Here is a 24,882-nt window from a genome sequence, read left to right as displayed (position 1 = left end):
AGTGAGAAACGAGGACATTTATGTTTTCCCCGCAATGGGCCTGTGTATTTTACCGTCGCTCTATATTGTTACCTGCAGAAATGACTTTCGGCCAATGAGACAGTAGTGCACCATATCTCTTCTGGATGTGCCCTCCCCTTCACAACTTCAAAGCAGACCAATGAACGAGCGCGGTAGCAAGGATTTTTTCGGAGCAATCCTCAACCCGCGTTATGTTTTGAAACATACTGAACCTATAATGTGACCAAGCCAATAGGAAGGATAGAGGCCTCGGAGGTGGACGGTAAACCGGATTAATCATTCCCATGGCCTAAGCATTTCGTGATATGTTTCCCGGTAAGTGACTTGACGAAGGCTATATTATACCCCACAGTCAAGCCAATTAATAAGCAAAGATTAAGTCAATATGCTTAAACATGAACACCTGTAAAAGAAACGGAAATTGTTACAAATTTTCAATTCACAAGCCCAAGTCAAGCCTTCTGAACAACGAGTCCAAAACGTAAACACAAACACGTGAGCGTGATCTTAAAATAGATACTGGCATGATAATGAACGGAATTCCACGCCGTGACGTCATCTGCACCGACGAACGGCCATGTTTGATTTCCCCCACAAAATTGGTGGACATCGGAACTTCAGGAAAATTGCTGAATTTCGAAGAGAAATATCCCCGTTAATTGTCGATTTATTATGATATAGGGTGAGTATGTGTTATCATAACAATTATTAATGAAATCTAAATTAGTAGAGCATTCTGTAGACACCGAATATTATCGTTGGTGTAATTTGCTAAGTGAAGAAATTGAAGGTTTTTGCGTGCGGGTACAGTCCAGTCGTCACGTCCTGAATTTTTGACTGAAGAAGTGGCACTCGTGTGACAGAGCGGCTGGCTTTGAATCAAAATGGGTGTGTCCCTTTTTCACCGATTACTCATCGGCTGATACCATCTGTAACATCATTGTTTTCTTTGGGTGGGACTTTTGCATTTGATTCAAGGCGATCAGGTGGTTGTCAGTCGGTGTATGTATGGCTGAGACTGACTATAGGACTAGGCACTATAGGCAGGAGTAGGCTATGTCACTGTCCTCGCTGCGGACTTGTTTGTAGCATTTTTTAGTGCATGAGTGTCGTTCATTATCATCAGGCAAACACAAACGATCGACGTCATTCACTGATTCATGCAGGACAATACAGACTTACAGTAGCACTAGTAGTCGACTTCGCTGTTTAATGCTCGCTTGGAATGTTGCTCATTGAGAGAGTGAGACACATGATGTGCATTTACATCTTATCTTAACTTACAACAAACTCAACTGACACCATTCAGCCCATGAATCCCATGATGTCGATGAGGATTTGGCAACTATAGTGCTCTCAATCCTAAGACTGGATTCTTGTGCCTTATGGAGAGCATTCAGTCTTTATCTGGAATACATCAATTTTTAAAACGTTCTTTAAACAGTGACAGTAGTGAAACGCGTTGTTGCAAGTTGGCATGGTTGGTGTATTCTTGCATCAGGATATGGATTGCTGGTATTGACATACAAAGACACTCACTAGAAGTTACTCTCTCCTCTCTCTGGAATGACCAGACATGCCGGATGTCTAATTGAAATTAAAACAGATCTCAACAAAACATAAGCTTTGGAGATGCCTTCAGAGAAATTTAAACATGATATTGGAGAGATGGGTGATGATACATCCTCCTTACAGAGCTTCCAATGTATGTTTGGTGCCATAAATGATGTGATGCTCAATGGACAGAGGTAAGATACATGTATAAATATTGCCATTCTGAATTTGAATTTCTGTTTCTGTTTTTTTTGTATGTTCTGACTTCTATAGGCCTATATCTTTAGAGTTTTATTGTTCACTGTTTGTTTCAATCAATGCAGTGTTCAATCCACCTCCATGATGGCACGTAATATACAACATTCAAATTGATTGAAGTGATCCTGTACTTGATTCTATTTAGAGTTGTGTTGCAACACCTCGGGTATTGATGGTTTGATCCCCTCTCCTGTAGGTAACTCTATGTTGTGTAAACAGATATAACAGAGAGCAGTAAATACGCTCCTATTCCTATCATCATAACTTGCTCAGGTCCATATGGTTCTCGTACAACACTTTTTATTTTCACCTGTAGACCAGTAGCATGTCTATACCGCCTTTCCATCCATCTGGGTAACACACATTTTTCCCATGTTTTGCCGGAATCGTAAAATATCATGCCCTCTGTCTGGTGTTGGACGATATGGCTCCTTGTTGAAGTCATGTTCGATGCAACAGTACTTTACTGTAGTCCAATTCTTCATTCTCCTGAAAGTGGGTATCAAAGCCTTATAGGGGGGGGGGGGGGGGGGGTATTTGATGTCCTGTAGAGATATATCTCGGGAGATGAATATTTTTGTTTTGGCTGGCAGCAACTATGATAGGCTGCCGAGTTCCTCTGAATACAACCTCTCAGTCCTTGCTCTCAGTCATCATCATAAGGCTGATTTTGACTAATTGACTGATTGAATGGTTCCTGGTTGCTTATCCCTGCTTGATGTTTCTGGTAGAATGTGAGAGATAGGAACACTGGATGCTGCTGCATCAGGTACTGTTGTAGGTAGTGGTGATTTATTCCTTGTTTTATTGATAGCAGACATTTAGTGCAGGGTTTCATCCTTGTGTGCCGGATGCAGTACTTTGGTGAATTTTACTGGATGTTTCTTGTTTCTTTCCCGCTTTCCATGTGCAGGTCAAGATTATACCTTCCTTACATTTGAAAATCAGAGACTGGTATTGCAACACACGTGGTCTTTCTAAGTTGATCTAACTAAGTTGACTAATTAGTGTAAAGCAACCTTGATATTGTCTGACCTGGGATAGTTGTGCTCATATGAACCACATGCCACATATCAAACAGGTTGGAGGCTTCTCCAACGGCAGAGTTCAGAATATGTCAGCATTTATAGTGATTGGATCTCACCCAAGTTGTGGGAGCACCTCACAATCATTGCAATTGCATGAATGTGAGTAGCAGTGAACATGAGACAACCTTAATGAACGTCTGCCAATCGGTTTTATGTTTTAAACCACAATACCAATGTAAAACATGATGAATCGAACTATCAAGGACATAGGAAGGAAGGTTAGTAGGCCTACCCTGATTTCGAAGAGTGGTTTATAGAATGAGGTCTGATCAGGCTCTACTAATAGGAGTATCTATGATTTGGGTTGATGTTCTGCGCCATATTCTGGATCTGAGTACAGGTCATCATTGAAAACACCCAGTAGTACATGAATGTGCATGGTCTGAAGATTAAAGGTGGATTTTATCTCATTTGGCACTTGGTGGAAAGGATAGGAAATGTCCGGTGGATGCTTGGGTAGTAAGGATACGGTCACTGGATCTGATGGGGATGTTCTGTATGAATATAGAAGGTGAGTTCATTGTGAAATATTGTATGATCAAAGCAAACAGCCAAGAATCTTTGATCTTTACTCAAAGTCCCAAGCTGAGCATCCATGTTGACCACAGTTTTAAGCCGTTCATATCTGAGTGATTACCTATTCTGTTGTGAAGCCATTGAGTGATTCTCAGGCAAACTTGGCTTGCCAAAATGAATATGCCTATTGTCATGCTGATTGACCATATTTGATACACTCGGTGACAATACATGCCCTATTAAAAAGTAAGTCGCATGAGTGCCTGTCTGGTTTGTCAATATATCACAAACCTTTTGCTTTTTGCATGTCAAAGGACTGCTCACTTTTCTTATTGTGTCCAGTCCATGATTTTGGGTACTGCTACAAAAGGCATGGGTCTCTTGTATCCTGTAAGATTTTAGATGTGATTGTCAGGCCTGGCCCTAATAATCCTATCCTATTCCTGTCAATGCTGACTGGTTGGTTCAGTGGCCGTTCCTGGTTACAAGGATAAGAATACTAATCGGTTTAGGGACTGCTTAATGAAAATGTTGGCCATGATCTATATTGATCTGTAGCTTGAGCCTTATGCCAGGTAGCAGCAGTGTACGACAGTGGACACAGGCTGCTCTACAAAACTACAGTGTTAACTGGAGGTCTTTCATCCACAGCTTCTTGTTGGTGAAAAAATCAACTGCTAGGCAAAGCTCATAGACAAACAGAATCTGTTGGTCAGTCTACTCGGAGTTGAACCAAGGATGCACAGGTTATGAGTGCTGTACCTGACCGTTTATTCTGATTGACAAACCCCACATCACATTCGAAACAGGCTCACATTCACTTTTTAAATTGATTTCTGTCATTTTGAAAAACCAGGAACCACGCTGCTCTGTTTGGCTAAAAAGTGAGTAAAAGTGTGACTTTCACACTGGCCATGGTTTGCCAAACTGTGTACATTAATTGGGTCACTGATTGTTCCCTAATTAAACTTAGGTGTTGTGATTATGCATTGATCTTGAGTAGGTTGAGTATGATTCATATCACTACCTTGACCGAGAAATGAGGCCTACTTCCCCGTATTCTCGACCTGGGTGTCATAGGCCTTTATCAAGTACATCTACTGTGTAGGCGGATTACATGCTGAGTTTCCCCTTGGTCAGGAACATGCTATTTCTCCAAGGTTTACTAATGTGAGGGATAGGAATGATGACGGAATAATGAGGTGGGTTTTCTAAATCATGATAGTCGATGATAAAGGCCTACCACGGTTTAAACCCTGCACAAGTTTCAGTCGCTTGCCAACACAAGTTGAGCAACTTTGACCACCACTCTGTTGACTTTGGCCTCTTTGAATTTGGCTTCAGTTCAAAACATGCTTCTGTGTTGAGGCTTTGGGTTAACTGATGCTGTCAATGATAATGATGACATATAGCTCTGTTAACAAGATTACTCATCATCTATTTGTGGGTGGATGCAGTGGTCTCCACTCTCCTTCTCAGACATGCTCTATCTTCCATCTTCAGAACAGATGAACGGTTTATCAATGTTTCATCTCTCTTTATTCTTTGTGTAGCCCTGCAACTTTAGCTTTAGTTGTATGCCCAGTGTTTGTGTGAAAATCAAGATGGTCACTAACATGCTCCTACTGTTGCAGCTGGATGCATCCTCAGAGATTTCCACTGCAATATCATTTGTCCTAATTGTCCTGTGATCAGTCTCTATTGAAGTCGAACTTGGCCGTTTTATGTTGGGTTTGTTATTGAGTGGTTCAGCTGTATGGGCGGTTATTACCGCAAATAAAGACAAACCAAAGCAAAGACACTTGTGTAGCATATCAAGGACACGTAGATTGATACTCCTGGGCGGTTATTACCGCAAATAAAGACAAACCAAAGCAAAGACACCTGTGTAGCATTTCAAGGACACGTAGATTGATACTCCTATGTGTGCCACATCAAAGACATCTGGACCATACACCACATCAAAGATAACGATGCGAAGTCAACAGGCGGCGCCACCGTCTTGGGACAAGTAAAAACGATTTCGACAACTATAGGTTTTTGTTGATATAAGCGACTATTTTTATTTTTATAATCATTTTTTTCTCGCAGTGAAATTTTAATTAATTGATTCAACTTCAATAAGTTAAATGAGAAGAAAAATAAATATCTCGACTTGAAAAAAAAAATTTAATTTCAAATTTTTTTTCTTGACTTGAAAAAAAATATCTTGACTAGAAAAAAATCATTTCGACTAGAAAAAAAATCATTTCGACTTTTTGAAGCAAACGGCTTGCCATAGGAGAGAGGTGGCAAATAACAACAACGTCAACAGGCAGCGTACGGCCGCCAGCAATCTACAGTGGCGCCGCCTGTTGACTTCGCATCGTTATCTTTGATGTGGTGTATGGTCCAGATGTCTTTGATGTGGCACACATAGGAGTATCAATCTACGTGTCCTTGATATGCTACACAGGTGTCTTTGCTTTGGTTTGTCTTTATTTGCGGTAATAACCGCCCAGGAGTATCAATCTACGTGTCCTTGATATGCTACACAAGTGTCTTTGCTTTGGTTTGTCTTTATTTGCGGTAATAACCGCCCATACAGCTGTCTTCCCCTTGATTGCACTCACTGACAGCCTGTCCCGACAGGCCTGACAGAGTGGCCTACTCAAGTTTGGTAAACCGAATGGAAAAGACTTCAAGTTCTATGAAGGTTTCCTGGATTATCTAATAAATGTTGTTTCAAGGGACTTCACTATGCTTTGTTATTTTAACAAGGGGGCCATGCCGCTTTGGTTAACCTAGGGACTTAAACTAAGGTACACTGGCTTTGTTGAAAGATGACCAGTCGATGCTCAAATGTTATGTTTGTAGGTTGAAAAGATGCTTGATTTTCTTTTCTCTACACGTACATCATGAGCTCACTTGGTAAATGCTTATAAATTAGTAAGGACCGTTGACAAATTATTTTTGCCGGTACCTTGGCTTTAGAATGTAGGCCTTTGAGAGCCTAACCTTGTGTCCAGCCCGAAATCTATGTTTATCCACATTATTTCATAAGTCCATGGACTAAATCATCTGTTACTAATTTCTCATTGCCTTGTTGAGTCCGAAAGGAAACATAATGATTAGCTTCACCAAATGCTGACCAGTCTGAGGGATTTTTATGAAAATATTTCATGTGTAGGTGTGATTAAGCCCAGTAGGATACTATTATTACTAATGGTAAAGTAATCAGTGCCGAACCAAGAGGCCCTTTGTCAGGTAATCAACCTCTGTGTGGACGTCCCTCATTTGCACGTAGCAGTGATGGCATGGTCTAGTGGCCGGCCCTTCCCGTGCAGTCAGAGCAAGAATGATTGGTAGGCATGCTGGGACCAAGTTACACCTTAGGATATTCTCATGCATGTCAGATGAATGCTAGTCAAAGGCCAGCCTATTGACATCATGTAAGGATCATCGAATGAATGATACTAAGATGTCCCTTCATCCAGGACTGCCTTTGGGTAGAGTGTGTCACTTGTCCAATTTCCTCAACGCCAACGGAGTGATTTTAAAATGTTAGATTGAGACAGTGAATTGAATTGACATGTGCAGGATTGATGTACAGTGTATGCAGTCATGCTCGTGCAGCGAAAAGTGAATACAAAATTATTGTAAAATTAATTTCGATCACAAGTTTAATGTTATTGCTGGAGTGTTTTGCGCAGATTGCATTTCAGCTTTCGTGATTTTTTATGCATGGAATTGAATCACATTGGCACCAATTGTGATTGGTATGTATGTGTAATGATATTCAGCTCAGGTGGACCCGGATATGTACGTGTGTTCTTCATACTGGTAATGTATAGGCCTAATAGATTGGCAAAATGCCACGGCCCAGTCCTCATGTGTCCACTAAGGCTTGGAATGCAGAATATCTAGGTGAACATGGGCAACATAGTAATTTGATCAATCTAATTGTATGGTCTATTGGAAGGTGTCTTATGTTTCCATGAATGGTCATCAGTCGTTGGACATGGAAATATGTTTGGGTGGATGTAAATCTTGGGTTAGTAGTTTCCACTATTTATTGTTTTTATCGCATTTCTGTGTCCTGTTTGACAGGAGGAGGACCACAGGGTTGAGGGGGTCATTCATCTATCGATTCATATTCGAAAACCAATCATTGATTGGGAGTAGTATGTCAGTGGTATAGTTAGACAGAGTAAGATTGCATTATTGGGTCGACTGGTTTTGATTGACATGTGGTGATGGATGAAGCTCTCAGGGAGACTTCAGGACAGAGCAAGTGATCATGGCTAGACTAGAGCTAGTCTGATCTGTATCCTGGCCTTATAGGAAGGTTCCTGTGGTCTTCACGGCTCAAGGACACAACATATTTTCATGAGTATTCTGCCTCTTCATTGTATGTTTTCAACTCTGGGTCATCATGCATTTCAAAAGTGTCGGCTGTCAGTGTCATAAGAAAAACATATGAATGATACTATCGTTGATACAGTATCTTCAATTTTTGTCTGTCACAATCGCTGCTGACAGTGCATGTATGAATATGAAAATCTCACCCTACATCATAATGGGTTATGATTGTACATATCAATGACAAGCTTTGACTTGTGCTGTCATGACTTCATCCATGCAACATGTACATTTGTCAATAGACTTGGGACGTCTCCTTAACAATCTGTTCCTGATCGATTTTAAAATCATTTACAATGCATCCTGTCAGTGGTAGAGCGTTATACACTCCTGTCAACATTTGAAGTGTGTGCCATGCATACATTCTTTCACCATGACTTGACACGGCAAGTCAACTGAAAAGGGAATAGATCATCAGCCTGTCGTGTGTCATCTGCCTCTGCCTACATACTGCATCATGATCTTAAATTTGAGAGTGCACCAATTTCACCCTATCACTGATTGATACTTTCCTTAATACTTGGCATGTTAGTATATTGTTAGGGACTTCTGAGTAAAGTCAATGTACTGTTCATAGTGTATGACTTGCGTAGACTGGAGTATGAACTCCGAGCAGTACATACACATAGGCAGAGACTGTCCACACTCTGACAAGTGTGTCCTCGTGGACACTGATCTTAGGATGTTCATTTGTAAACACATGTATCTTGCATGTCTTGGGTGACAAGTTGAAGTTGGATCTCAGTTTGTCATCCAACAGTCAGTGATGTCCCCTTTGTTGATTCTGCCATTGTTCAGGCTATTGTCATGAGGGCGATTAGTGATTCAACGACCATACATTGTTCATGGAGGAGGTTAATTATGAATACACTGGGACTTCCTCTGGGGTGTAAATCGAGAGGGGGTGGATTTGGGGTCACAATCAAAATTTGCAATTATAAACTCAAGGCATTGGTGTAGACTATAGTCATGCATCTATATTTAGGGCAGATTTAGGGTCACTTGTCTTGTGTGTCTTGATATACACAGTTTGTCACCACTACAATACAGCAGGATTCCTGGAAAAATGCTCATCTTTACATTGTTGACACAAACTTCACTTAAAGAAATAGCTTGTTTGTCTGGAGAGTCCACTCAGTCATAGGAAGTGATCCAACTCAGGATCTTACCCCATGACCGCACAGGCCTTGCGTGGTAGTTTGTTACCTCACTCTTCCACTGATAATACTCTCAGTTGTTCCACAAACCCTTGCTCTATTCTGGCAAGTTTCAAGTTTGTAGGGAGGTCGGAGAAACAGAGTCCTGATAATTACACGCAAATAGTGGGCTTATAATCTGCAAGATTATGGCCCAATTCTATCAAAATTAACTTGACCCAGAACTATGAGGGGAAGTGATTAATTCAGATCCTGGCAAGTGGAAACCCTTAACCACAGTGATAATTGTTAGGATTCTCTTTGAAAGTTGGATTGGGTTGTGAACAAAACAGAACAAAGAGTCAAACCTAATAATAGCGGCAATTACTAAGCTTTATGTTGATCAGGCTTTTGTGCTTTTTGTGGAAAGTTTGTTGTTACAGGTATACTCATGGTCTACACATAGGGCCTACATGTATGTATGTGTCAACTCCACTAGGCCTCTGTTGCCCTCAAGCTGAATAGGAACTCTTTGTTCTGAGGATTTGTTCCTTTAACTAAAGGTAATGAAGGGGTGGTTTTATTTCGAAGTTTATGGAAGACTGGGCTTCAATGGGAAATCACCTGTTGCTTGTATTATACACTGTACTAAGAGAAGGTCTGGCATTTACTACTGTTGCTGTATAAGGACACCTTTGGGAGGACTGACAAATGCTATCTTTTAAAATAGGGAAGGACAAATTGTATAAAAACAACCCATTTGATTTGGGACTAAAATCACTGTCCCCAATAGAAAGGGTGTCCTGCTAATGGATGTGTCCGCAGTGGGAGGTTCCACCCACTGTTGCTGACCAAATCATTTTAGGGAGTCGCCATCTTCTTCATGTACATGTAAGGACTCGGGGATATAGCATGATGTCTATCGTAACACGCCCTGATAAAACACAGGCCTAATCATTGGTCAGTGTATATATTCCTATCAGTGAGTTATATAGATTTTATTGGATTTCTCAATGATACTCAAGAGATGTATGAACTCATGGTGCACTTATTCAGTAAGTTTCCACACGCTCACACCTACACATTCATTCCTAGATATATTACAATACCTCGAGGAAAAATCTGGTAGAATTTGTGCTTGTTAGTGTCTGTGGACCCTTCAAGTTTCAAGTGCATCATTTGAGTAAATATTCCGTCCTTTTCTTCACCTCTTCACTGTTCCTAAGCGAGTCTTTTGGGTCAAGATCTTAAATGATGTCCTATTCGGTGTGAGTCTGCAGTGGAAAAGAACGTTTTTGTCCCAGTTTGAACAAATAATGCAATATCGTAGAGTCATATTACCACATCATGACGTGATGCACGAAAGGCCTGAAGTCTATGCATTTCGTTTCACTTGAAATGGGAATTGCAGAAAAGTCTGTGAGGAAGAAGTGTGAGCATCGAAGTCTGGTGATGAGTTATAACACAAAACTTTTTTCACTATTCTCTAGAGTAAAACTTGGAAGTTATTCTTGCCAGATCATTGCATGGGTCTACTCCAAACATGATCCTGCCACTGCAGAAATGAAAATGAGCACAGAATGCTTTGCCGATTACAGCATAACCTTTCCCCTATCTGATTGATATTAGTATAGTTTACAACATAATGGAGACATTGAGTTTTAGAACAATATACATCACATCTTGTTATCGTGATCATTGAATTGGTCTTATATTGAATTCTAGGACTTCCGAGAAAGTCAAACCATTGTTTTGATCTGAAATACTCCATCTCAGGAGGAATGTCTGAGATTTAGTGATATTTTCATAGTCATTGGAGGTTTGATTTGTAATGGTTTACAGCAGTCATTTGCCACAGTTCAGGCTGGAGTCACAGGAACATTAATACAAGTGAGGATTGTTATGCTTTAGAACTCATGAAGGCTCCAAAGTTTGGACTACAATGTCCAATCTAACATTACAATGTGTAATTTATTTCTAGAATTCTGAAACCATGTTAACCATTTCATGGTGCACAGAATCGAAAGGTGAATTCACCATCTTGGGCTCTTATTCATCCCAGTTCCTTTCTTATTGCAGGAAACCTCACAGTCCTATCATAGCCATGGACAAGTCTGTCACCTGAGGTCCTCAATATCATATAATTTCTTGTTGTTGCTTTCCATGCCAAAGGGGTGAAGACCACGGTATAGTTTGCTCTTGGAAGTCACTTTGCTAAAGACTTTCCTCTCTTTTATCTTTTCCAGAGATAAGATGTTTGGTAAAAAGAAAAAACGTCCAACGATATCAGCACCGTCCAACTTTGAGCATCGGGTGCACACGGGCTATGACAACCAACATAAGGAGTATGTTGGTCTACCTCCGCAGTGGGCCAGCATCATCAAGCCAGCATCCAGACCCGTCCCTGTCATAGATCCGTCACATATCACACCGACAGAAATGGCTCCTTTGAAGGTGAGTGCAAACGATATCGCCCCTCTGCTCTCCCCAAAGGAATCTGGTTCGTTTCCCTCCTCAGTGAGCCGGCCCTGCTCTGACTCACCAGTTGTGGCCCCTTCCCCAAGTGTTCAGGGCTACTGCTCATGGTATAGATAAAATGAGCCCATCAGAATTGCAGGGAAGCCTTGAAAGTTTTAAAGGTGTGATGGACAGAAAAAACTGAAACTACATGTAGATGATGTTTTCGAAAAATCCGTTGGAGCCATGCAGGAGAGAATTTTATAGCAAATCTAATTATCTTTGGTGAACTGTGGCTGCAATTTTCTTGATAATCGAGGAAAAAACTTCATCGCTGGTGTGGTCCCAGTCTACCTCTAGTGTAATCAAAGGTGTAAGCAAATGTGTCGTGTTACATTAAAAAAGTCTGTAAGGTGCAGTGCAATATGTTGGGAAGTCTTCTAGTGAAATTGCTGATAAACTTTCCAGGACCTTGGCGCTGATTATGCGCCAGGCAGGAGGGGTGACCCAGCTATAAATTACACTAATCAAGCCAGCAGTTCAGATGTTGAATCAGATTATAATGCAATTATCTCAACAGGCAACCTTGTTTTGATTTATACCAACCAGTATTTTTATAGTTGTTGCCCGAGTTTATAAACATAATGTAATTATCAAGTGGTACATTGTTGAATGTGACCAGTAACTGGTTTAGTTCTTTGGTTGAGTTCAAATTTCCTGTTTGTGAGGTTCGGTTAGAACTTTATGGCAGTCCAACATGACGGAGCTTGAGGTTCCCTTGGCCAACCACCTCAAGATTATTTCAGCTCAGTTATTAGCTTATTATCAGGTGAGTCGTACCCCTTACAACCTCTAAGGCACCTATTCCATAGAGCTATACCCTATACTATACTATACGCGAACAATAGTTTCATGGTCATGCACCCTTTGTGAAGCCATTGTTTGCGTATAGTGTAGTATACCGTGTAGTTTTATGGAATAGGTGCCTAAAAGGGGAATTGACGTTGGTTTATGACTGGATTTGGTTAAGAGAAGCACACTCTGAGAACTTGGACTGTGTCAAAATCAGGGCAAACGATCTTGTTTGCCGCTCAGGTGTGATGTATCAAATGACAAATTCACAAGTTGAAGTTCCCAGCTCTTGAGGCTTATCACAATATGCCAGTCATAGGTAAAATGGACCAGGTTAAGAGGGGTTGAATATGTTCTTCGGCATCAGTCACCATGGAGGAAATCCTTGCAGGTTGTCTCAAGAAGATCTCTGCGCAATTGTTGGCATATCAAAATGTGCGTACCTGAAGGTGCTCTCTCGGTCTTCGATTTTTGTTGGGTTTTTTCTTATCCTTAACTCATGAACCTTCTAAATTCTATGCAGTGGTTTTATTTTCAGGACTTGTGTAAATTTGTTAGCTCTCATTGTTCAATGTTCTTGCTGCTGGCTCAGGGATGTTGCTTGTCTCGTAAACTAACCCTGTACCCTCTGTCTTCCAGACTGTCGTTCGAGGAGAGTCCCATGGTCGCCTCAATGGCTACCCTAACAACAACCAGGGTATCTCCGTTGCGCGGTCAAACTCGTTACGTGGGGGCAGTCCACCTATGTACAAACGGCGGGAGTTGATGAACGAGAACATGCCACCAACGTTACATGAGAATGATCCTTACGGACATCACTCACCACCTCATTCACCACAGGATCCATACAATAACTATGATCCATACAACTCATTAAGTCGAGGAGATCATAGCCGACATGAGGAACCACAACGGCCGCCATTACCTAGAGACTATGGTCGTGATCAGTATGATGCTGATCGGCGATCAAATCAGGATCCTTATGGCCGTGGTGATCCCTACCGTGACAGTCATCGACCACAAGATCGGGGAGAGCCGTACAGGGATGGGTATGGGACACAGGGTCGTGGACCACGTTCCCCGCATTCACCACATTCACCTACAGGTAATGGAGATCCGAGGGGGCCGTTTGGAGATGCTCGGCCACATGCGCGAGAACAACCACCACCGCCATTGACACGGCCACCCTATGGATCAGAACGTGACCCAATGGATGGGTTTGGAACTATAGAGAGGCAGCAAAGGATGGACAGCAATTCTCGTCCGCCGATGCCGGATCAGCGGTATCCAGGCGGAACGTTAGAACGCCATCCACAAAATCGTGGCTATAACACGATAGAAAGAGACATGCGTGGTAAACCACAACATATGGCTCCCAACGCACATAACACCTTGCCTTCCAAACCCAAGTCCCCGATGAGGGATGACTATGCAAAACAAAATGGTGGAAATGGGCATCCATACCCTCCGTACCCAGCCAAGCCGAATGCAGCGCAGCAATATGAGCGGGTAAGTTGACTATCGGGATGCAGTTGTGAATGATGGAGACAATGTTCTGTCAATATCTTGGTCAATCTGCATTCAAACTGAGGATCAGATCTTCAGACTTGGCTCCTCTCGTCATTGCTTGTGTACATGTACACTTTCAGATTTTCTGATTAGAATGGGATTCTGGAAACAGACGTGCACATCCGAATTCTTACTATTTGTGCGTTGGTAGCCCCATCTACTCATGAACTCTGAAACTACTCACCAGTGATGACCGGCAGGTGCTTGTGCGTTATTCTGGCTGTCTTTAACACTGGGTTAACTCCATTACCAGGATAATAATCAGACAGTTGCACTTCAGCCGACTCAAAAGTAATGTGTTTTTCTAACACATATATCATGAGATGTTTTTCCTACAATGAGATAAAGCGCTCTCATACTTCTATGAAAATTAACATTGAAGTTGTGAACCTAGCAGTCTGATTTTATATGAAATGGCAGATGTAATAAGCTGGTATGTTTCCTAATCAGAATAGTATTGTCTTATCAATGTAGGTCTATATAGGTTTTGATAAGGTCAGTTTCTATTTGAACTGTTTACTTCCATTAGAAATGGAAATGGTTCAAGTCAGCACCAAATACTAATACCAGGTTTAGTGACCACAAATATGACGATTTCGGCACCTCAAAAGTGTGTCACCATTTTGCCACCAGCTGACCATTCCAATGATAGCTTCAAAACTTATGATATCTGCTGATTTAAACTAAGTTTACCAAACCTTTCACTGTATTTACCCATTGTAATCTGTGCTTAATAAACTCAAGCATGAGCTGCATGGCAAATATCTCCAGAATGCATGGCTCATTCTGTGTGCAAGTTATCGCCAGCATGCATGAGCTGGTATCTTGTACCATTTTAATCTAATGTTTTTTCTTCAATTTTTTGGCTGATTATTTTTTATGGCTTTTGTTGTCTGTTATAACCAAACTACTGAATGTTCCAGTTTGTCTTCTTGTTACTCGCTGTGTTTCTTGCATGTTTGACTTTTCCTTTGCTTTTTGGTTTTTCATGAAGGGGTCACCTACTAGCCCCAATGCACATATGGGCCCCCATTCTCCAAAGACCCCAACAACCCCAGGAAATAAGGCAAGGAGTCCAGGGCCCCATCCTGAACAACAGAGACTCTCCCATGAACAGGTAATGTAGACGTAGTACATAGAGACATAGATTTCAGTTACTCCTTGGTTGCAGGGTGTTCTGGTTTTCTGTTGTTTTATTTTGGTTCTGTCAGTGCATGTGTTCTTCAATGTAGAAGGGTTGTAAATCAGAAAGCTGTTTTGGTCGGCCAAATTCTGACTTGACGAAAGTGCTCTGCAAGACGTCAAGGTGCTGGATGTGCTGATTTCTTTCTGATTCAGTTGTGTCCAGAGCCATCTGACATTGCTTCTCCACATTCCACCCCTCATCTCATTGAATGACACATGCAGTCTTAGTGGCTTCTCTTTAGTTGTTTCCTCTGGATGTTGTTTGCCCCTGGTTGTCTGCTTTGTGTGGTCAGTAACACGTTCTAACACACAACGTCACCCTGAATACATGTCCTGTACCCCTGGCAATTTCAGATGTGGCTAAAAGAGGCCTTATCGAATGAGGTATGTATCTGTCTAGAGATAGAGAGATCAGAGTCTTCTAGTTCGTTCGTCAGTTTGAAAAAGACCAACCAAAATGTCATCAAGCATGTTGCATACGTCTCCTTTCCTGTGCTTTTTCAAGCACCTTTTTAACCCCTTCCCTGAATTTAGACGTCCACCAGAGTCCTAGACCCCTGGTTACATCAACCAAAAACCAAAACAAGAAACTAGGTGTCATTGACCCTTAGTCCTGTAGCAATCGTGTATGTACTGGATGTGGCTCGCTTCCTCGGACAAGGACCTCTGGTGGCCGTATGAGGAAATATTATACTGAAATGCTGACTACTATTTCCCCTTGCCCGTCAATCCAAGTGTCTGGGTCTATAAACCTCGATTTGAACCTGGCCAGGTGATGAACCTTCAGACATCCCTTCAGATCAATTAGGACTATAATTAGTGCTTAATGCACCTCTCAGCCAGGTACTTGAGCTCTCATCATTTCAAGCACTCCACATAATCAACGTAAGAAAACACTGCTCAGTTTGTGTAATATACTAATATCGTGGATGTTTACCCAACCTGGGGGTGGATATGTTCAAATGTCTGCACTACACTGTGTTGGTCCAATGATGATATCAGGGTTAGACTATTTATTGGAATACTTGGCCTGATATTGAAATGAATCTTATATCAGTGAGCCAAGCGGCTAACATTTCTTCCACATGACCAAATAGGTTGAGAGTATGCTGATGGCACATAGAGAGCCTCTGCCATGACTCTCAATCACAATGCCCCCCCCCCCCCCCCCCCACCACTCATTTGAGGTCGTTGATTGTTTTTGTTCTAACACCAATCTACCCCGTATTGTTATGACTGGATTCCGTCCAAAGACTCACTTTTTCCTGCTTGGCCAGGTGCCAGCTTGTATTGCAAGAAAGAAAATCGTTCAATAAGAAAGTTTGCATGCAGTTCTTTGTTGTCATATGGTCTTAAACTTGTATGATGATTATCAGGAATTAGCTGTTGGGAAAGTATTGCGGTCAAAGCAAAGGCCAACCGCTTGATTTTGTTTGGTGCGAGTGTAGCATCTTCAACTAGTGACAAAGCATTTCATCTGAAAGATGAAATGCCATTCACGTTGATTTGCGTTGTATCACAGAATGATATTTGATATTATTAACGTCGGCCCTGTCTGGAGGTGGAGGTCATATCTTGTAATGCAGCAGGAATGTGAGACATCTCTGGAATTCTTATACTATTAATCTAATGGTTCTTGTGTTTCCAATCGTATTGATATTGTAGAATCAGAATATCTATGGACTGTGCCTTGATTAGTTTCAGTAGATGGGTTAGTCATGTTACTTGGGTGCAACTGTTGTGGAACAATGAGGTCAACATTTGTGTTGAAAGCATGTCTGTTTCAAAGAACAGTTTACTTTTGTTTGTCTGCTGAAACCTATTGGAGTTACTGAGGGGCTCCACAAAGAGGGCAGTTTGCAAATTGCAGGACCCAGAGATCATTTGCTCTTCTCAAAACAAGACAAGGCAAGTTTGCGTATGGATCCATCTCTTCCTCAGTCATCTACTTCACTTTACAAGTTTTGACAACAATCAAAACAAACAACCACAAACTTTCAAAATGTGGAAGAAGCTGCATGCATCTTTGCTTTCCTTTTCCCTCACTTTCTTTAAATTCGGTGGTTGGTTCTTAGGGAAAGCAATACGGGTTTGGTTTTGCTGCTAATTGAAGAATTGTAGTCAGATTACATTTCATGGCAGTGTCTTTACACAAACATGTCTACTACAGAACCTCCCATAGCTGACACCTTTGTTAGCAGGACACCTGTCTGTTTAGGACAGCATGTGTCAGTCCAAAGGGTGTCTGTAATGGAGAGGTTCTACTGGACTACATGATATAAGATTCACTGCATATTCAGCCATGGAAGGTGGCTCAAACACAGTCCCTGTCAACTAAAGCTTTGCATGAGCTGAGCTGTCAAGGGAAAGTTTGCTTTCACTATGCATGTTGGAGAACGATACTCATCCGACAGCTTGCTGATTTCCATTTGTATTTTCAGTTCCGAGCGGCGCTACAGATGGTCGTGAGTCCTGGCGACCCGAGGGAATATCTGGAGAACTTCATCAAGATTGGTGAAGGGTCGACAGGTATCGTGTGCATAGCCACGGATAGGAATACAGGGCGGCAAGTCGCAGTCAAAAAGATGGATTTGAGGAAGCAGCAGCGAAGAGAGTTACTGTTTAATGAGGTAAAGAATGACATTTGCTTTCTTGTCATGTGTTCCTAATACAAGTAATGCACAGCTAAATCGGATACTGTTAGCTCATCTTTCGTCACTAATGTAATCTCATGCGATGACTGGTGTCAATTCAAAACCTGTCCCGTGACTTATAAACTTGCATCCATCTCTGTTTCAGGTTGTGATTATGAGAGACTACCACCACCCCAACATTGTGGACATGTACGATAGTTTCCTGGTGAACGATGAGCTCTGGGTTGTCATGGAGTTCCTGGAGGGAGGAGCCCTCACGGATATCGTCACACATGCAAAGTAAGTAGAATTAAAACCTCCAAATGAACCCCACCCTGCTGAAAAACCATGAAGGTTGCTTGTCTGTTTACTGGAAGAGAACAATGGGTAATTAGAGTCACGCTGCACGCTGCTGAACTGCATAATCAGGTCAGTTATCAGGTTCGGGAGAATGTGGCCATCCTATTGTGTGTTGAGATAGCCCAGTTAACCACCTGTCCATGAAAGCGGTCCAAGGAATGGAAAAGGGAGGTTGAAATGTACCCCTGTCAAGATGATAACAGTACAATACAGGGAATGAAAAGTGCCGCCCCATAACTTTTGTTCCATTGATAGCCAAGTTAGTTTTGTTGTCAAGATTAGGTTACGAGGAACAGCTCCAGCTTGCCATTCTGAATCATTTCACATTTACATCAGATTGTCACTTTTCCTGCACTGTTGCTTTACATAACCATGGTAATCTTTCAGTCCTCGGTGTGATGAGACCCAGATAGCGACTGTGTGTAAAGCGTGTTTGAAGGCGTTGGCATTCCTGCACAGTAACGGTGTGATCCATCGGGATATCAAATCAGATTCCATTCTCCTGGCACATGATGGAAGGGTATGTGTCATTTCCACAGTTATGATGATTATTCCATGGAACATTGCATTAAGTCCTCTGATTGATAAAGTACCAGTTGTAGATGGGTGGTTATAACGATTTGAACTGCCTTAGAAGGGTGTCGTCATCTTAGGTGTCAAACATCATCGCACCATACCTGAGACCAACACGTCATTCATGAACTTGTGCACGGTCCTTTGATTGCCATGTCTTTAGAACTTAGCTGCAAAGTGAACAGCTATACAGTGTCAACAACCCGACCTGAGCTCTCAAGATCAAGGTTAGTTTACACAATGTTTATTTCCTTCAGGTGAAGTTATCCGACTTTGGTTTCTGTGCCCAAGTCTCACCTGACCTGCCAAAACGGAAATCTCTTGTTGGTACGCCTTATTGGATGGCCCCTGAAGTTATATCTCGGTTACCATACGGACCAGAGGTAAGTCCTATGTTTACAGGTTTACAAGTCTGATGGCGGGGGGGGGGGGGGGTCTTCATTTGGTACTACTAGTGTCCAGATTGGTGTCAAAAGATCATGTGTTTTGTCATGTGTCTCATAATTATTGCACCAGATAGATTGTTTTACAATACATGACGTACTTGGTTCCAGATATTATAGCTGGAATGTTTGGGAGAAATCATAAGCACTACTCCCAATCCAGTCAACTTATTCCTATTCCGTCTCCTCGCTAATGTCATGAAGAAACAATTTATTGACTTGGCGACAAATAACTTGTATCTGATGGGCATTGCTGTTTGTTTCAGGTGGATATTTGGTCCCTCGGTATCATGGTGATAGAAATGATTGACGGAGAACCACCGTTCTTTAACGATCCACCCCTGCAGGCCATGAGGAGAATCCGAGATATGCCGCCTCCTAAACTTAAGAATACTCACAAGGTAAAGTCTATTTTATCAATGGGGATGAGGTTTTCATGGCGTTTGACTGCTGAGTTCTCGACTTGCTCTCTGGGTTCAGGACCAATGTCAAAAACTGGGGGTTTTCATACCATGCCCCAAAGCACTGAGAGGATTTGTCTTGCCTATGGGTGTCTCAGTTTGTTTGACAACCTTTTCCTCCTCCAGGCCATTCCTGGTGGTCTTCAGGATGCTTGGTCCTCTGATCTAGCTCAGGATCGGTATCAGGTGGCTGAGGGACAATGTGTTTTAACAGTGATAGTTCAGTTTTTCTTGGAAATTAGATGACGTATTGCTTTTTCAGGTTTCACCACGGCTGCAGGGCTTCATTGAGAAGATGTTAATACGAGATCCGTCGCAGAGAGCCACCGCATTCGACTTACTACAGCATCCATTCTTACGCAATGCAGGATCTCCGAGCTGCCTCGTGCCACTCATGCGAAGTTTCAGGCATAGTCAGTGCTGAGGTGTTCTACCATGGACAGTTGGTCCAGTGTTATCATACACACCACATGGCATCGTCCTGGGGTTGTCTGAAGCCAGGCCCAGCCCATGCACCATCTGATCATGCAATAACGCGCAGTGAATTGTTAAGCAGGGCGGGGGAATTGGCGACTTTCGTTTTCTTCAGCGTATTTTATGAGATAGGCACTGTAATGCGAGATAAACCAAAATAGAAAACCTAAGTTCCTCATTGCATGTGTGGTTGTCACGGGAGGTGGTGTGTTGTAGACGTTGGACATGAAATTAGTGGTATTTGTGGCTTGTTATAGAGGCCAAGGCCACCGTGGGAAAGCGAGTACTTTCTTTATGTCATATTCTTCATGGTGTGCAGAAACCTTGATTTTCAAAGAGTGTTAGGGCAACAGTGCCGAGACATGTTGTTTCTAACACTGCTTGAAGAGCTGGGCTTTCTTCAGTAAGGCAGTCATCACTTAGATAAGCCAAGTTTGATGTGTAGTCAAGGAGGTAGAGTTTATAAGATGTAAATAGATGATAGTGTAAGATTTGTGGTCAGAACGTAATGGTCAATATTGAGTAGCTTCGAGTTTCTGAGTTCGAAGCATTGAAATGAACTTTATATTTATACAGAAGAAGTGGGAATGGTACGATGTGCTAATCTTATAGGATAGCAAAAAAGAGGATGTCTTTGTGATGAACCGTGTTGTTTGAGATGACTGGATAAGTGAACATTTTAAGTTTTTATCGAAGATTTATAGATGGATTCACATGAAATGATGTCATTTATATCTTTTCAGTTTGTTTCACTTCAATATTTAACCAAGCATGCCTGGTGTTTTTATGAATTCCATCCATCTGATTATAAGTAAAGTTCGGTGTCATAAGATTGAAGACTCCAAATGGTCTGAACAGTTTCAGTATTCATTTTGCTAAATGTGATTTTTAGCTCATTCACTTCCATCAGCATAGCGGCTAGTGGTGTCTGTCCCCTTGTTCCAAGCTTTCAAATCCCAAGATGACCTGGTTGTGAATGAGCTAAACAGGTAGGATAAGCTGTAAATTGCTATGCATAAGTAGAGTTAGCTATGATGCGTGTTACTGCTGGTGTAGAGGTCGTGTAGTGACGTCATTCCGGCATCCATTTTGGACGTCAGTCGTGCCATTGACGTGCTGCCATCACCTACACAGTGTGTCATGTGTGTGGGTGACTTTGTTGACATCACCACATTTCACTTGTGCCGTTTTGTCTCATGTGGGTGAGTGATGTTAATATGAGATCCAGAATGGTGTCTTGCTGTGATGTCGTTATCTGCACTGCCTGTATAGAGCCTTAATGAAATACATTACCTTTTTGTCCTCAACCTTTTGCAATGCTTGAATAAGCAAAACATTTCTCTACCAAGGCGATCATGCTTAAATCTTTTCCCTTTTCATTATTATCTTTGGCCGGTAATTTAACTTATTCTGAAAACCTTTAGAAAACAGCTCATGACAATCATGAACATACATGTAATATTTTGAAATCTGCTTTGCTTGATAGTTCTTGTTGGATCAATATGAGTATCTCTATGCTTTCCCATTCTTCATGTCGTCTCGAGTCAAGTTTCCATGTGTATCACTCATACACTCTCACTCACACATTTACCCTGGTATGTTATTAATAGAAAAATTAAGCTTTTGTGAATTGGATTGATTCTTCAGTTGATAAACTACCAGCACAGAGTGTAAATGGTTGTTACCTGCATGCCAAAGAACATGCATGTCCCAGACCAAGTCTCCACACTCTGGCTTCTGTGAAAGTGTTTACAAATATGTAGAAACTCTTGACTTGACTGGGCTGTGGTGTACCAGTGATGCTATTTATAGCATAATGATATTGTAAATAATCCGTCTGCACATTTTTGAATCCGACCAGTAGCTTGCTAACGTCCAGAAAGGAAGTTTTTTAGTACACTTTTTCACAAGTTAATGACAAGAGGACAGTTTGTCACCTCTTGTACATGTATGTGACGTCCCGGAATCTTAGCTTGAGATATAGTATAGTTTTTAGACTTATTTAGAATAAATCTGTCCTTGCTGTGGTTATTAGGGCTTGTATGCATGGAAATCAATTTATAACTTTGTTCCATCCAAATGTGGCAATATCTTAAATGTTGACCTTATATGAAACGAAATGGAATGTGTCGTTGGCAGTGAGGAGAGATTTTGGAATTGCATGTCAAAGGCTGGCATTATGTCCACCATTTTATCTTCTAAGAGTCAGATATGACCCATAGATGGCACTGGACTCAAAAATGGTCAACTTCTCCTGTTCACTCGTGCTGCTAATGTGAACTTCTTCCAAGTTTCTCAGTAGACATGATGAGATTGAGTTTGGGATGTTGTCACACACAAACTGACTTTGTAATCCATCCATGCATGTGTTTCTGATGTGCTGCAACCAACACCAATGATTTGTAAATAGTTTTTTTTCTATATGTATTGTCTGTGAGATGTCTGATTATCTCATTCACCTCATGTGTTGTGCTTTCTGAACCATCAGAGTTAATCGGTCCGTTACCTCCCCTCATTGGTGTAACGGAGTCCGGGTCAGTGGAGTGGATCCAAGGCCTCAGGGTCAAGATGGTGTAGTGTAGCATCAGTCAGATTTGCGAGGGTGTTTTTTTTTGCTCGTTTATAGTTCACCGAGATATTCATTTGATTTGGGGAAGTAGACCTGTTGAAAAACTAGTAGGTAACTTCAAGGTAACTTGAGGTAACTTTATTTGTTGACCTTGTCATGTGTGTATGGTATTTTAAAACATTTATCTGTGCAGATTTTATGACATTATTTTTTTAGAGGAGTGCTGATAAAAAGAATCCAACTTGAAAATTCTATGTTAGAACTTGATGTTTTACACTCTGCATGGAACAAGTGCCCGGTAGGTGTGAGAAATTAGTACGACATATATTTCCCAAAAATTTTCCTTGACTGAGTCAATCTGTATGACTCTTGAAAGGGGAGGCTGAGGTCATTGTCCAAGACTTGAGTATAGGAACGATTAGATCCCTGCAGTTCCTCGATCACTATGGTTACAGTATATATTTGATATAAAATCATTCTTGTGTATTGGGAACGGAACTGTAGGTTTTGATTGAAGGTCTGTGACTTCTATTGGAATATAAACCATGCTAATAATAACTAATCATTTAGATCGTTTATACTAAATACATCTATTATTATAATGAACTTTTTTGTACAGAATGAAAAAGATTTCAATGGGGGACTTCATTTCTAAGCAAAGACTTCCTTGCACCAAGCTCAAAGTTTAATTGGACACAAAGATGCAAATAAATTCAAATCATACTGGTCATCTTTCTCTGCCTTGTCTTGATTTTATAGTTAAAAGTAAATTTTTTGTTAAAATTAGTAAAGTTTTCCTGCAAAATTCTGTACCGTTTGATCAGTTCCACCTAAGCCAACATCATAATGAAATAACTATTCAATAAAGTCCATCCCGTTTAATGTAAACAAACATGTTTTGATTAAAAAGGCTGTGTAAATAGTTCATCTCTCCTGGTTAGCTTTTGGTCAAAACCTGCATTTAGCCATGTTTTATACTAGTAATACATAATAATACTTAACAAGACTAGGGACTTTGTGTGCCAGCACATGGTGTATTCATTCATACATAATCTTGCTGAATAAAGCATTTTATTATACGAGATAAATGTAAGTGTTGTTTTCATTTGTGACTTCTGCGATTTGTTTTGCGATGTCAGTATTCTTCCAGCTGGTTATCTGGTCAGGTTGGGAAGACATTGACACAACCTTCAAAGGGCCCTTTAGCTGTACAAGACAACATTTCATTTGCGTTCTACATGGGTGCTACATGACAACTGATTTGGTTGTACCATGGTAATCATCTCACAAGGACGGACAAAGGAACAACCAACCTCTGCCAGCTGGTTATCTGATCTCATGAGACCGGTTGTACCCAATATCTACTTGACAACTCTTTAAGCACAACTTGAGTACTACTTGGGACCACAGTCATCTTAGAAGACTGGTGAATCCTCAAAGGCCTTTCTCACACGCGAACGTGCCACCAAAAAGACATCAATATCAACATAAAAATACTTTATTTAAATAATCTGTCCACAGTGTAGTTTTGGAAAGAAGCCCTCAAATTCGTCGTCAGTCCTCGTTTGCTTTTGAATCACATCGTCACAAAGTCCTTCTCAAAGTATCTGATGACCATCTCCGCTGTTTGTGTGTCGAGGCTGCACTCCGTCAAAAGACTTGATATCAGCTGTTGCTATGGCACTGATGCTTCCTAAACCATCGAGGAGGACTGCTCACTATGGCAAGATTGGATTAAGGATCACTCATTTTTCTCACCAAGTTTTACCCAGGAGACAGGAGTGCTTAATGGACAACGAGTGTCTGTCGAGTCATCAAGTCCTCTATCTGCAAATTGATTTTATACGCGACGTTGAACCATCTTTTATACGTGGTTGTAAGAGGAATTGGGGAAATGATAAAAAAATCGTTGATAAAAAAATGCATTTACGTCGTCCTTTGGCTTACGGAACCTTCCTTATGCATTTCCACAGTAATTGGGTAAACGTACATGTACAAGTATGTATGCTATAAAGCTAAGCCCACATTTTAACAATGCCTGTCATATTTTTGACAATGCCTCTCATATTGATCCATTGACAGAACAAAAGACTCTCGTGAGCAGGTAACTGCTAGCCGGCCTGGCTCAAGGCGTAGAGGAGTAGAAGTGCACGGACGCTGTGACGTAAATGTATTGTCTTGGGTCGTGATCGGTCGCGCTTGATTTGAACGCCAGTTGGTTGGTGTGTGAGCTGCGGAGAACATCGCGGGAACACTTTTTCCGATTTCTAACGTAAAAATACCTTCAAATTTTCCGAAACAAATCAAAACGGCTGCAGCAGAAGGTAAGGCA

At 41.4% G+C, this 24,882-nt stretch overlaps 1 protein-coding gene across 7 annotated transcripts; it reads left to right on the top strand.

Annotated features, from left to right (window-relative positions):
- The first annotated feature begins 609 nt into the window (after positions 1-609).
- LOC135485230 (serine/threonine-protein kinase PAK mbt-like) lies at positions 610-23,638 on the top strand. 7 transcript variants are annotated; one of them, XM_064767061.1, is made up of 11 exons: positions 1,639-1,769; positions 4,598-4,639; positions 11,221-11,428; positions 12,923-13,792; positions 15,392-15,421; positions 17,479-17,667; positions 17,837-17,970; positions 18,418-18,550; positions 18,861-18,986; positions 19,313-19,447; positions 19,770-23,638. In XM_064767061.1, exons 1-11 carry the CDS (start codon positions 1,654-1,656, stop codon positions 19,929-19,931), a joined length of 2,145 nt encoding a protein of 714 aa, XP_064623131.1. In that variant the 5' UTR covers positions 1,639-1,653; the 3' UTR covers positions 19,932-23,638. The 7 variants fall into 7 exon arrangements, with proteins under 7 accessions (XP_064623134.1, XP_064623131.1, XP_064623128.1 ...); XM_064767058.1 differs by lacking the exon at positions 15,392-15,421 and adding an exon at positions 14,847-14,969; XM_064767064.1 differs by lacking the exons at positions 1,639-1,769; positions 4,598-4,639; positions 15,392-15,421 and adding exons at positions 610-703; positions 14,847-14,969.
- Positions 23,639-24,882: the final 1,244 nt, after the last annotated feature.

Source organism: Lineus longissimus, chromosome 3 (genome assembly GCF_910592395.1).
Source record: "Lineus longissimus chromosome 3, tnLinLong1.2, whole genome shotgun sequence".
Classification (NCBI taxonomy): Eukaryota; Metazoa; Nemertea; class Pilidiophora; order Heteronemertea; family Lineidae; genus Lineus; species Lineus longissimus.
This window is presented reverse-complemented; position numbering and strand designations above follow the sequence as displayed.